The following is a 14,416-nucleotide window of genomic DNA, read 5'->3' as shown; positions in this document are numbered from 1 at the left end:
GGCTTTATGTTGTATAAAGTGCTTTGAGTACTCCAGGAGAGTAGAAAAGTGCCATATAAGAATCAGTCCATTTACCATTTACAGCAATGGAATCAATTGTTTAATCTTGAAATATCACAGTGCCTTAACACAAATTACATTTGCGGGAAACAAAACATTTCAATATTTCAAGGTCTGACCATGTAAATACCAGCAAATCTCTGGGAAATAGCACATTGAGTTGATATTTTATACTTAAAAGAAGGGAATTAAAACAAGCCTGTCTTCAAAGGTCATTGCACTGTTATCTTTTAATTTTGAACTTAATAATATAACAAATAAAAATTGTGACTGTGACATGTGCAAAAGTTTGGTCACCTTACAGAGGAAGAAGCTCAATAACCACATCTGATGGCGGTTATTGAGCTTCAGTGTTGGAACCATTAGCAAAGGTCTGCCGCTGGCTTTATGGCTCAAAATGATTTGAAAGTGAATAACATGACTTGTGCTGTTTGGTAGATACATCTCAATATTTAACATTACTTTTCCATTTCAAGTCAGTCACCCTGAAAGTTATACTTACAGTGAGCTGCAACTTAGATATAAAAGCCATTATTGTATGGCGGGCTTCAGGCAGCCGACTGTTACTTATTTAACACTGAATTATATGTTATGGGAGAGTTATTATCGCCTACAGAAGACAGTTTAATGGCATGTCTGAATACTGTGCCTGTGCAATGTCTAAAGTGTTAAAAGTTTGTAAAGTTTTGTGGTGTACTGGACCATGTCTTCATCCATGCTAAAACTGTGCGTTTGTCCTATAAAAATGGAACGTATTGGCTCCAGCACGGTACTGTGTCGGTGCTACAGAGCACTTTGCAGATGCAAACAACTTGACATTGCTGCTATAGTTTAAAAACATACATGTACTGTTTAATAACTGGAACATGGGCCACTCTTGTTTGTGGTTCTGTTGGTCCTTTTGCTGGAATTACAGAGTTCATAGTGCACAAAGAAATTCTTTGTACTGCAGATTAAGGCTGTGGTCATTCCCTTTTCAGTTTACGCTTCCTTTCAGCCAATCAGCATTCAGCCTATGCACTGCATTATTGGCCAGAAGCAATGGGCTGATGTGACTTGTACTACTGATTGCATTCCCCTTTGCCTAGCTGGCCCAGGACCAGAACCAGCCTTTAACCTGAAAATGTCAGCTTCAGTGCATTTTCTCTAGCAGAAACATTTCAGGTTTCAGTGGCCGACTAGTAATTTGGGCATGGGTCATTACTACTGCACAAAACAGCTTTGGCTGCCTTCTTCTCTCCCTTGAACATATCTACAGACACCGCTGCCAAAACAGAACCACTAACATTCTCAGACACTCATCACATCCAGGTCATCATCAGCTTAGAAGAGTCGCCAAATAATAGGCAACCAGTCTCAGGAACAGCTTTTTACCCCAGACCCATCATCACACATAACTCTGCCCAATCATGTGAAATAGCCTCTCCTTATGCAGTAGAGATTTACTAATACAAGACAGCTGCAATGACGAAGAGTTAAAAGTTCCAATTAAGTGAACAACTTGGTTTTACTCAAAAATCCTGGAAAGGTCACCTGGATTAATGCTAAGGATTGTTGCACCAAGATTTGTAATATTAGAGCCTTTATATATAATAAATAGATTTCAGGTTTAAAAGGCAATAAGGAAGTGCCTTAAACTTGCATTCTCCTTAAAGGCCACCACAGACTGACCCCTGTAGTTGCAAAAAGTCTCTTTTTAGTAAAACAGCTTTCAGCTATGACCTAAAAAAAGACTCCTGATGACTTTGAGGTCTCACTCCCTAGTTTCACATTATACTGAATACAATCAGTCTCTCTGGAATTTGATCGCACTGAGAACCAAAGGACACCTTCACACGGTAGCCCCGCCTTCTTTGGTACCCGTTTTACTCTGTGGAGTATTAATTATTTAGAAAATTAAAATCATTATATACTGAAAAAAACTTTAAATTAGTGATTGGGACCACAAACCTTGGACATATCACTCAACGGTACAAGTCCATCAGCGTGGTGAAATGAAGAAGGAGTCAATATTTGAAGGGAAAGAAAGAAGCTGTCATTGAATGCACTGGGATGGTTCCTATGAATGCATATTTTAAACCTAAAAATATTTAGGGAAGTAGATAGATATCATACTGTGCTGCGCACCGATTTAGGTCATAAAACACATCACAGAAGTACAATACTCTTTGCACTGGATGGAGTGTTCAGAGTCAGTGTAAAAAACAGATACACACCAGTGAGTACTGGCTAAAATTTCTACCATCCATCGATCCATCCTTGTCTCAACAAGAGAGCTGACATTAGACCGTGTTTCTGTTAAAGTTCAGGTCCTGGAGCATCTGACTGTTGTGAACGTTCTATGGTTCATCTTGGATGCCAACAAAGAAGCAGACATCCTGTGGGGAGGAGGGATCGATGGCTGGATGGCTCTGATGAGACGCGGAGAAGGCAGATTTGGGGATTTCCCAGTAGTTGCTGTGGAGCTCGACAGAGGAAAGAGCAGGTGGGATATCTTTCTGACTGGGCCCGCACTCCGAAGATAGCGGTGGAACACTCAGGCATTTCCTCAGGCAGGGCTCACTGTACAAAAAGCAATGGAAACAAGATTCATGTATAGAAGTGAGAGGTGATCTGGACTCCACAATGAGAATAGTGAAAACAGAAAAAAATGAAGACAGATATTTTTCCAGCTTTCAGATTATTAGAAAGAGGACATGTCTGAAAGCGTCTGACGCTAAACCTCTAACGTTTGTTTGAAAATGACTCTGTATGCCATATTTTCTGTCACCTCATAGCGCTGGCTTGTTCTCCTTTCCAGGCCTGTCTGTAAACATCACCTGCCACCTCAAACAGCCAACGGACATCAGCGGGCACCTCTGGGATCCACTCTACAAACCTGGTCCAAAGCAAAGTGGTAATGGTCACGGATTTGACACCAGCTAATTTTAAGTTCAAAGCTCATTTGGTTAAAAGTGATATACCGTTATTGATGCGACCTCTGTCTTACCTCTGGGCCACTGAGTATGCTGACTGTACAGGAAGTGTGTATGGCATGAGCATGTAGGAGGCCACCCTTACTGGCAGCATCCCAGATACCCTGCCATACAGTCCGGATCTCTCTTGGCAGGCCTCACAGAACACTGACAGCCACATACAGAATAGGATGCAGTTCTTTAAACATTTTAAAGAAGAATGATTCAATCTGTGCTTATTCTGGGATGATACCTTACCTTTCTTGATTGAAGTAGGCAGACTAATGTGTTCATCCACCCCACAGTGCTGTTTACGAAGTAGTCGGAGCCTTCGGAGCACCCACTCCTTGGTTGTTTCAGTATTGTTGCAGCAGCTGATCGAGCTCTCTGGCAGGGAAGGGCCAGCAGTGGGACACTCCAGTGCAAGCAGGTCTGCAACCAAAAAACACCACATAGGTAACACAGTCCAAATGTCAAACTAGAGGCTGATATGAAAGTGTGTAAGTTGGAGAATGACCAAAGCAACCAAGGAATAGAGGACTCACTGTTCTCTTCAAGAAAGCGTAGAGCATCTTTATAACCGCTGTGACACATTTCAGCCAGCACCTGTGGACGGGAGGCAGAAAATATATCTAATAAAGCTGCAATTCATTCAAAATGGAAAAAAGTTAAATATTTACAATAAGACATTTTACTTCTTCATAAAAAATATCATCATAGATATATCAAGATCCACCCCCCACCAATTTGCATGTTCTCCCCATGTCTGCATGGGTTCTCTCCTAGTTCTCTAGCTTCTCCATCTCCGTGAAGTTAGTGGGGTTAGGTTAATTAGTGATTCTAAATTGGCCCTAAGTGTGAATGTAAGTGTGAAATGTTGTCTGCCTCTCTCTTATGTCATCTAGGATATGCTCCAGGACCATGAATAGGATAAGAAAAAGATGATGGATGGATTTGAAGGCATAAAAAAGCTAGGATGGTTCAACAAAGGGTGGAAAAGTAGGTGGTACTAAAATGAAGTAATTAGGTTGATCGACAGCAGGTCAGTAAGCGATTTGGTATAAAAAACAGGATGTTAGAGAAGCAGAGTTTAAGAACGCAAAGATGAGCAGAGGTTTACCAGTGTGCAAAAATGTTTCTACAAATTATGGTATACCAATCTGAGCACGCCCAAAAAGAACTAGTCCATGGGACAATTTCAAAATAGTGATCTTCAAGGTGAAATTCTGAAGGCTGACTATGTCATTATTTACAGCTCATAATGTTATCAGAAGATTCAGACAACCTGGAGAAGTCTCTGTGTGCGAGGGACAAGGCCAGAACTGAATATTGGTTGCCCGTGATCTTTGGGCTCTCAGGTCGCACTGCATTAAAAACAGATATGGGTCGTCCATGTCTCTGAGTCGACTCTGGAGGAGAAGTGTAGTCCTTACACAAAGTTCATGCAAAGAAAAATCCACATGTGAACATTGTGGACATTATTCCAGAAGCGGCACTGCCTTCATATAAGCATTTAAAATCTTCCTGCAGCATCTAATCATTGTTTGAAGTTCTGCTGTGAGTGTGTACATTTCATAGGCGAAGATTGACACTGTAAGTGCAATCAGATGTTTCTCTCTGGCTGGCCTCACGTCTTATTATTGCAGTTGTTGTCTTTGGTATACTTGCCAAAATCTCAGGATTTAATTTTTCACCTGATATGACTGAACCGAGGTAGCTGGAAGTCTTCACGGTTACCAGCCTCCACTGAATATTTGGTCTCACTTGCCTGGGTGTTGTTGGTCATGAACTTTGTCTTCTTGGACCTGAGCTCCATACCACAAGCTGCTCCATTAAGATATTCCACTAAGCAAGCAAGTTCATTTCATTCCCTGCATGTCTTTCCTCTGATGGGAACTGTGACTCATTGCTTTCTATTGGCATCTTCCATAACTGTCATACAGTACTGTGTCTGAATCTGTATAACTCCTAATTTATTTATATTTTGCTTCCAAGGAGTCAGACTTGAATTTTTTAACACTCTTGAGCAACAGTTCTGTGGGGTTTTGAAGGTCTTTAAAAGTTTTTCTTTGGACATTGGCTGCTTTTTCACTCACTTTCACTCAAGTCCTTGTACCTGAGTACCCGAACAGGTGTTTTTTCTTGTTTGCTAAGCCACTTGAACCTGAGCTGTGAGTCATTCAAGGATAAATAAGCACCTAACTCAAGGGATGAACCTGTGTTATGTTTATACTAGCAAAAAACGTAGAATCTCTGTCATAGATAACATCTTGAAAGGTGTCAAGTAGTACTTTTGTACCAATAAAGGTGATTCCAAAGAGCTATTAGCTGAAAACTTGGCATATCATGGCATGGTGTGCAGCGTGTCTTTGAGGAAAGTGGAAGGCAAAAGAAGAAATGGCTGGCCTATCTGCAGCAGACACTTGGTACCTAAATGTCATGACCTTAAGAAGTAAACAAATCCTGCCAGAGGACCTGAGAATTGCATGTGGGCTTTCAGTTGATCCATCTATTGTTCACCAAAGCCTCGTCAGAAATTATCTCAGTGAAAGTCATTTCAAGGAAAGGAAATGGGGAAAAGAAATAAATTACATATCAAGTGAACTGAAAAGGAGTCTTGGAATGTTGGAAGCCAGGAGACATGTAAATATGAGTGTATACAGCAATCCGTAAAACACGGTCTGTCATGGTTTGACGCTGTATTTCAGCTACTGGCGTTGATGATCTTATCAAAAATGAAGGAGTCATGAAGGTGGTCACACCAAGACGTTGACTTTTAAGCTTGTTGGAATTGTAATACTGTAATATTGACACAATCTCCCTAAAAAGGTCAAATACTTCCTAATATACAGTTTAGCATTGTTAAAATTAAATATACATGCCTTTCATTGTTATGCTATTAAAGTGTTTTGGCAAGTGAAAGGTACAGAGTCGTGTCATTAGGTCTACTGTCAGTTTGTTTTATTGTGTAATAGCTTCAATACCAGCAAGCTGTGACATTGTTAGGAGATGCTCATTTCATTGGCTGGGATGGTCAGGCCACAGGAGACACATATTTGCCAAGCCTGTATGTTTGTATTAAGGACTCACTTTGTTCAGGCATGTAATGTGTGCACTTGTTTTTCAGGTGAAGTGATATAGTGATGTCATTCCAGGAAAAAACACACACATCCCCCAGACACAGATAAGTGAGCTCATTGACAAAATCATAGGACCCAGATAAGGTATGCATACACACACGAGAAGGGGGTGAGGCTATATAGCAATGATACAGCAAATAGATGTACTGCAACAAGGTCAAAGGTCACCTTATCTTAGAGGTTAACTGACAGTCATCACAGTGGCAGGAAATAACAAAAGGAAACTTGGCTTCAGTTTGAATAATAACAATTACATTAAAAAGGCACTTAAAGGCCTAAAACCAAATCTGAGAATTTTGGGGAATTTCTGTTCAGGGGATATTCATTTAACAGATGTTTTAAGATTTAGGTTAATGTTGCATTCAGCACCATAGGACCTCTGTGGCACAGACATCAGGAAAATCAACTGTACATAGTGTTCACTTGAGGCACTTAGAACAACTACTGTAATAAAAATGAAAGATAGTGTACAACACCACTTTGACTTCTCCTGCAGAGCAGCCACTGTGACAACAGTTAGTAGGTAAATGTTACAATATACAAGCACAGAGAGTCACTACATTTGAGATATATGACAAATATTTAAAGATTCTCTTAGGTAATGCAAAAAAGCACAAAATCCGACAATAGGTAGTCTGAGGTAGCGCTGAGCTTCTAATGACTTTGCACCATATTTTGTTGCAGATATAGAGTTATAAGGTGGACTTGCATTATTTCTGTCTAGTTGTTGTAGATTTTTCTCATTGTTTATCTGAAGCTTAACAGCGTTACATTGACGCTGTCTATTAACCGTCAGCAGAGCTAATCAAATTAGCTGCCTAGCTCCCACAGTAATTTTGTCAGTTTACTATCAACCATAGCTGCTAGCTGTTACCTTAAACATAACTTCACAGGCAGCTAATTCTGCTGTTTTTTGCGTGTTAAACAGCTAACTTTAATGTTTCATGGGGTCACGTCTTGAAACATGATTTCCTTAGGGATTATTAAAGTATTCTGATTCTGAAATTCCTCATAAAGTGGTGTTCACATTAAAAGCACTGACATAGAGTTTGGTGTCTTAAACCTGCGTTCCATATAAAAGCCACCATATGGTGACAGCTGTGGTTGTGTTCACGTCTCTAAACATTTTTGGTCATACTGAATATAAATATTTAGTACATTTTGAAAATATGATTCAATTTATCTGTTGCACAAAGCCAGCTGGTTAAAAACTTACTGGTTAACAAAGGGCTAACACTAGTCAGCAGCCAATGAGCATGCGGTCTCAGAGTAAGCCCCACCCCCTTCTCGTCACAGCTTTTTTTGCAACAAATGGCAGCAAAGCTCATCTCAGTGCTTCAAAGCAGGACTTTTGAAACCGGTGGTTGAGTCAGAGCAGCTCCTGTATGCCTACCTGCAGGGAAGCTGTTAGCTGGAAGAGCCAAAGGCTGCGCTGTTGGTAACGATACTGTCGCAAATGAGTCATTTTTAGTATTGATTCGTGTCTGCGTATCAATGTTTTCACATAGTTATAGTTCATTTACTCTGAATTACTCTGAATTAGCTGACGGGTTTGTAAACATGTAGCTTTTTCCTGTGCTTTGGTTCGTTTTCACACAGAAAAATCAAGTGAACTCCAAGCAAACCAAAATGCGACACTTCAGCCTGCTCAGTGGCCAGATGCTTCTGGGGCGGGAGCAACAAAGGTAAATACAGGAAGAAGGTGTTGTGCTCTAGGCTACTAGAAAACACAGAGAAAGTGGTTTACACTGGGTCCGAGGCTCAACCACCAGTGCTCCCAATGTCTCTTCCATCACACTGCACAGCTATGTTTGGTTTGAGGCCATGGCAGAGGTGTGTGGTGCAGGTTTTACCTTGCTGCTGGGAGATGCTCAAACAGCACTTGAGTGGTGCTTAGTTTGCTGGCAGTGTCTCAGAGCTGCTTTACACACGCTTTCCAGGCTTTGGCGACTCCATTAAATAGGGCTGCTCAATTAATTGAATTTTAATCACGATTACAATCTGGGCTTTCAACGATCATTAAAAATGACTGAGCCGATTATTAGCCCCTCCCTCGTTTATCCGCGACACCTTAAAGGCCGGTCCGTGAAAATATTGTCGGGCATAAACCGGTCCGTGGCGCAAAAAAGGTTGGAGACCGCTGATTAAGAGGACCCGAGGGAAGCTCGGAAAGCTAAGCAGAAGTTATTTGGAGAGTGACTGCCGTTGGTTGAAAAGAGAGTTTAAAAAAAAAAAACTTCAGTGGTGTTGCACACCATTTTATATTATTTTTTTAAAGTCATTGTTAACCCTTTAAAGCCGGTCAGAGCAGCACGCTCCGTGTTGTGTAACTATTGTTAAATCCCTGTAGAACCTGAACCGTGTAAGCTAGCGCAATAATTTGTTTTGCATATGAAACCGGAGGAGTTGTACTTACATCTGATGCCATCAGCTTGTCCTCGGTCACGGTTTCCTTCCACATATAGCTTTGCAAAAACTGCATAAAAAGCGCTTGCAGGAACAAAAACATAATATTCCAGAAACAGGCTTTGCCGTTCCTATCAGCTGTTCGTAACACTTCCCACAGTGAAATGATGCACCTGCTGTTTTCTTTGCAAATTTGCAGCATAGGATTGTTTTTTGTTTTTCCTGCAGTATATAAAAATTGCTGTATCTCCAAAATAAAACTATGAAGACACTCAAAATAAATTTCCTGTTGTTGTAAACTATTTTTTGCAACTTTATTGTATTTAAAGTTTTGAGGGATAAACCTCTTAAATTTCTCCAAGTAGAAATATATGTAAACAAAACAAAAGCGATTTTCAATTTTTTTGTAGTTTATTGCACTTTTTTGCAATTTATGTAATTACTATGGACTTAATGCATACATATTATTAAAATATGGGCTATAACAGTTGTATTGATGTATAGCAACTTGAAATGCTCCCACAAATGGCACTACAGCATGTAAAAAAAATAATAATATAAGCTCTGGTGGACTTGGTTCTATAGTAGGTCTTAAAGGGTTAAATAAATATCGTCAAATAATCGTGATCTCAATTTCAGTGAAAATAATCGTGATTATCATTTTTGCCATAATCGAGCAGCCCTACCATCAAAGACCACCGCTTCTGAGGTTCTTGTCTGGTGACAAAGGATTGACCCTTTGCCTACGCACAGATGCTTTTACTACTATTGTTAATCCTTGTAAAGGTGAAAGAATGATTGATTTACTGTTTTGTTATTTTAGATTTTCAACTTTAAAAGATGAAAATCTTAAGTAGGGGTCTCCTTCCTTCTATTCTCTACTTAAAAACATGTGACAGAAGCGACTATCAGTGAGAGTGCAAGATACTGCTGATTGACATATGGCCTGGTAGTAAATACATTACATGGCCTACGCAACCAAAGCCTGGAATGTCTGCAAGAAACTGACCATCAGCTTCAGTGCAATGCACAACGAGTACATCGCCTCCAGTGTGCTAATGCTGCACAGGTACCTACCTTGGGTTCTGGTGGAAAGAGAGCCCTGCTGAGGCGGTACATGTTGCCCATGTTCATCTGGATGCTGGTGTTAGTGAAACGCAGCTCATGAAAGCTGGTGGACTTATCCCGTGGACAGATGTCACTTTCGCCAGAGAAAGGAGATATGGTGATAGTGTTCTTCAGCTCTGACTGAGGCAGGTTATCACTGATCCCACCGTCTACATAACGCTGAACACACACAGACAGTTACCAATATACCTGGAATAAACACATCACTCTTGGTTGTCATTTATAGAACAGGCCACAATGAAGCACAAGGAAACTATTCATTTCTGCTATACCCTGATACCTGGGCCATGCACAAACTACAAACTTTTTTGGTATGCACATTTTGATCCACCATCTAATTTTTCCTGTGGCTGCTCTCACCTACCATCACACAGGACACTTACAATATTAAAACCCAGGCTTCACATTTCACACAATTTTAAAGACTTTACCCAGTTTTTATGTAATGAAAAATTCTGATTACATTTCATTCTCTCAACCAATGGGATACGAAAGCAGGGTTTTCTCATTTAAAGCGCTTAAAAGCGTGACGGAAAGTAGGTCAGTAAGGGAACAGTTGACTGTGCACACAGAGTAAAAACATGATGTTCTTTTTAAATGAATCTTTGCTACATGAGTGTATTTAATTAACTTAAATATGCTATAATTACTATTTTGTTACAATTTTGTTATAATTTCCTTAATAGTAATAGCTAAAGGTTTTAAAGGTTTTAGCACTTTTTATTTGTTTCTTTAGTATTTGGAGACATCCGACTGGAGTCAGATCTGTGGCAGAACAACGTTCCCAAACATTTCAGGCAAAGTGAAAAAAAAGAACTTTATTAGAAAACTACACCTGATGTTAGACATCTGTCTGCATGTGCATACACAACCAGCCGTGGAACACACAGTTCAGTGAAATCGCACATTAGCTTACTGAGCTGTACTCCCTTTTCTGTGTTCACACTGAACTTCAGCACCAAGTTTCAGACAACAACGTCTACGCAGGGTGAAAAGAAACCAGGTGTCCTGTTTTGTTGTTTGGATGGAGTTTACAAATCTTTGACTGTACCAACTGCATTTGATTTTACACATTATAAATGCCTATATTCATTTACAACACTGAATTTTATTTTTTTAAGTTGGACCCTGATTTTTGTCACTGTGTTTATCTTTGATTACAAAGCTTTTAGATTTTGTTATCACACTGACATGTCAGCTGCTTCAATTGTAAATGAGAATTTAAATAAATTTTAACTGACACAATTTATTTGAGGATTTTCAATATTATTTGTTTTTTCTGTTTTCTTTAAGACTTTCATTCCCTTTTGTAAATCAAAGTACATTCTTGTTATTATTAATCCACCATGTCTGCTAAACATGGCATTTCTATAACATCAGTGTTTGTTGTTGGACTCTTTTCATTTTTAATAAATGAAACATGTATGAACTGTAAGTGTAACTGAAAATTGACATTCTCTGATAGTGGGAATCTGATTATCACTAAACTACAAAAATGTGGAGTAACTCAGCCCTGCTGTCATTTTTACGACACCAATATCAACTGAACTTCAGTATAACTCAGTATAACAACAGTCAAGTTTCTTTTTAGTTTCACTTGTAGTTTTAGTTTCTCTTCTGAATGACATTTGTAGGTGCAGATTTAAAAAGTTCAGAACAGGCATTTTACTGTGAACGTAACACTTACAGTCATTTAGATATCTCACTCTAAATTAACACACTGTACGTTGTAAGTCCCAGCAAAGCCTGTGCTTCCTCAGACAAGTGAAGAGCCGAAAGGGAAAAGTCCAAGTAAGTCCCTGAAAGTGTGATATCATTCAAGGTTACTAGACGCTGACTCCAAAGGAGTCTGACTCTAAACTCTGCCATTCATAAAGCACTGACTTTTCTCAATACATGTTACGTCAGCACATTCGGCTAAGTCAGTGAAAATCACTCCTGAATACATTTCATTCTTTTGAAAATATTAATCACCTGTTTATTAAATCAGAGGCTTCAGAATGTAAGTCAACAAACCAACAGCTTCTACATTCATTTCTCTATATGGTCGTATTAATTATGTGATTAGTGTTACCATAGCTGTAATTTGCCAGATATCTCCATTATTTTTAGCATAATCCAGTCAACACACTTAATGTTTGTGTATTTGTTAGGCAATTTCAAGGAAATGGGGTTGAATTCTAGAAGATGTTACATTTCTTGATTTGTTATCAGGTTTATTATTTTTATCTGCTGTGACTATGATGAACTCCACTTTTGTGATTTTGCTATTATATTATTCTATAACTGGATCTAAATCCAGTCATGAGTGTCTCAATTATAATTGTGGTAATAGAAGAGTTGAGCTGATTACTGAATGAGATTGCTGCCAAAGTCCAAGAGCTGCTGATAAGTCACAGTAAAGCAAACAGCTATATGCTGGGACCTGCAGCTTCTTTATCACTGCTCAGATTGACTACTACACAAAGCCATCCCACAGTCTTTACTCTGTATATTAAATGTGTATTTTCCTTCTTCATGTTTAATGCTTAAAAGAAGCTAAAATCAAATGTGATTATACAAGACGAGCCACGTCTCAATAACATTTTTTACACTCTTTTGCATCCACTCAGCGCTTTTCAACTTTGCTTATTGCTACATTTTTTCTTCACTGCTCAAGCTTCCTTCTTCTTTTTCTGTTCTTTTTAGTCACATGTGTGCGTCTGCTTCCCCAAAGCAGAAACACGCATACATACATGTAAAGAAGCAAACCTACCATTCCTCTGAAGCACGGAGGAATCAGTCCACAGTAGATGGGGATGAAACAGCTGCAGATGAGCGCCTGTGGATAGAGCACAAGGTTAAACTACAGAACACCCATTCCCTGTTATGTGGAATATACCCACCACCTCTTTGTCCTCACCTGAATGAGCTCCTCTTTGGAGTCAAACTCTGACACGAGCACATTCTCCCCATCACTCACTCTGGTCAGAGAGATGCACAGTTGCTTTGAGGCCAGGGTGTGTGCGTCAGAGGGCAGGTTGCGATTCAGGCCAGACCTTAACACCTTAATCAGGTTGAAAGTTGGATGCAGGGGGCCCAGGTTTCTCTTTCTGGCCTCCTTAGCCACCTCAATCACATCTTCACAGCATTTAGCTGGGAATGAAAACACACTAATTAAACCTGTATCAGTATTGTCTGACGCTATCGATGATAACCTGGGCGTCAGTCTAGGTTTACAGATGAGATCGGTCTGTAATGATTGCTTCATCATGAGAAAGAAAGTGAAAGGGTGCCTCTGACTCAAGCACAGTCATGTTGTGGTATGAGCCAGTCCCATTTGAACACAACCTATACATATATATACATGTATATCAATGAAAGACATTCTCTGCCTGCTCTGTATAAGCCTTGCACATATATGAATTGCTGTCTTAAGTTTATAGTACTACTGGTCTCAAGTTACTGACAAGTAATATGTAACCTTGAACAGAAATTAGCTACTAGACTATTACACTCTTAGTTGTGCTTAAGGGGCGATGGTGGCTCAAGAGTTGGGAGTCCGTCTTGTAATCGGAAGGTTGCCGGTTCGAGCCCCGGCTCGGACAGTCTCGGTCGTTGTGTCCTTGGGCGAGACACTTCACCTACCGCCTACTGGTGTTGGCCAGAGAGGCCGACGGTGCGATATGTCAGCCTCGCCTCTGTCAGTCTGCCCCAGGGCAGCTGTGGCTACAACTGTAGCTGCCTCCACCAGTGTGTGAATGAATAGTGGAATTGTAAAGCGCTATGAGGGTCTCGAAAAGCGCTATATAAATGCAGTCCATTATTATTTATTATTACAAGTGAATTTACAGTACATTTAATGTGGAACATGTGGAACTGCCCCAATGATCCGGTTTAATAGCTTTACACTCTAAAAGGTTATATATTTATTTATTTATTTTTATCTTGGGGGCTTCATGTGATTGTTTTGTTTTGATGTTTTCTCTCCCTTTTTTAGGGTTTCTACTGTTTTCTACTGTAGAAATCTGAAAGGTTCCTTAGATATAAACGTTTATTATTACTTTATTTCATATATCTGCATGCTAACATGTAAATGGTTTTAACTATAAGTAGCCTATGTTTTAAACAACGTTTCGTATATACAAATATTTCATAGTATATTTACAATGTATACAACTTTCTACTAACTTTAAGGTTCGTGTTGTTTATGAAATCGACCTAAATCGCTCTTGTCAAGTGCAACTTTCTTTACGCCTGCTAACTCTACAGACGCCTGCTATCTACACAAGCTGAACCCATATTTATACATATCCCCAGCAGGCTATCAGATCATATTCGGTAATGAATATGATTTTAAGTGTACATTATTATTCAGGCTACCGAGCCCCAGCATTGTATCTTACCTATGGGTGCCTTGCTGGCGAGCATCGAGGCGGTCAGCGCACCGGCCGAAGCGCCATACAGCTTAGTGGCCTCTTTGATAAGGTACGGAGCTTTCTCCAGCAGGCAGCTGGCTACTCCGATATGGTAAATGCCCAGGAACCCGCAACCAGCGAAGGACAGGTTCCAGCCACGGCTTAAGTCGAACATAGCGGGGCATTCCCTCGCTGGGGTATTCTGACAGGTAACGAAGACTGAGCAGGACACCAAGCTGTCAAGCCTGTCACCGCCGCGCGGCCAGAAGGAACGCACGCAACAAGTCAACAACCAGCTATAAAAACAAACTGTGGTGCGTTCAATGACTGT

The 14,416-nt window shown here is 40.0% G+C and overlaps 1 protein-coding gene across 1 annotated transcript; it reads right to left on the bottom strand.

The window, feature by feature from the left end:
* Positions 1-87: 87 nt before the first annotated feature.
* Positions 88-14,381, bottom strand: pnpla3 (patatin-like phospholipase domain containing 3). Its single transcript, XM_086268631.1, has 9 exons — positions 14,074-14,381; positions 12,591-12,823; positions 12,444-12,509; positions 9,638-9,847; positions 3,560-3,620; positions 3,273-3,446; positions 3,050-3,182; positions 2,831-2,938; positions 88-2,622 (listed from the first exon to the last, which is right to left on the bottom strand). Exons 1-9 carry the CDS (start codon positions 14,258-14,260, stop codon positions 2,400-2,402), a joined length of 1,395 nt encoding a protein of 464 aa, XP_086124757.1. The 5' UTR covers positions 14,261-14,381; the 3' UTR covers positions 88-2,399.
* Between the last annotated feature and the right edge of the window lie 35 nt (positions 14,382-14,416).

This window comes from Aulonocara sp. 'chitande type north' Nkhata Bay, linkage group LG17 (assembly GCF_057382095.1).
Source record: "Aulonocara sp. 'chitande type north' Nkhata Bay isolate Kocher_YH1m ecotype deep benthic linkage group LG17, A_spYH_male_GT1.1, whole genome shotgun sequence".
Lineage (NCBI taxonomy): Eukaryota > Metazoa > Chordata > Actinopteri > Cichliformes > Cichlidae > Aulonocara > Aulonocara sp. 'chitande type north' Nkhata Bay.
The sequence above is the reverse complement of the archived record's forward strand: the minus strand, read 5'-3'. Positions and strand labels throughout refer to the sequence as shown.

What these genes read in the sequence shown, in the direction of transcription:
- pnpla3 (XM_086268631.1), bottom strand. Translation starts at nt 14,260, where the DNA reads ATGTTCGACTTAAGCCGTGGCTGGAACCTGTCCTTCGCTGGTTGCGGG. An exon ending in CGCCAGCAAGGCACCCATAG is followed by an intron (nt 12,824 to 14,073) that starts GTAAGATACAAT and finishes TTTCATTCCCAG; the next exon opens with CTAAATGCTGTGAAGATGTG. An exon ending in TCTTTCCACCAGAACCCAAG is followed by an intron (nt 3,621 to 9,637) that starts GTAGGTACCTGT and finishes TCCCGTCCACAG; the next exon opens with GTGCTGGCTGAAATGTGTCA.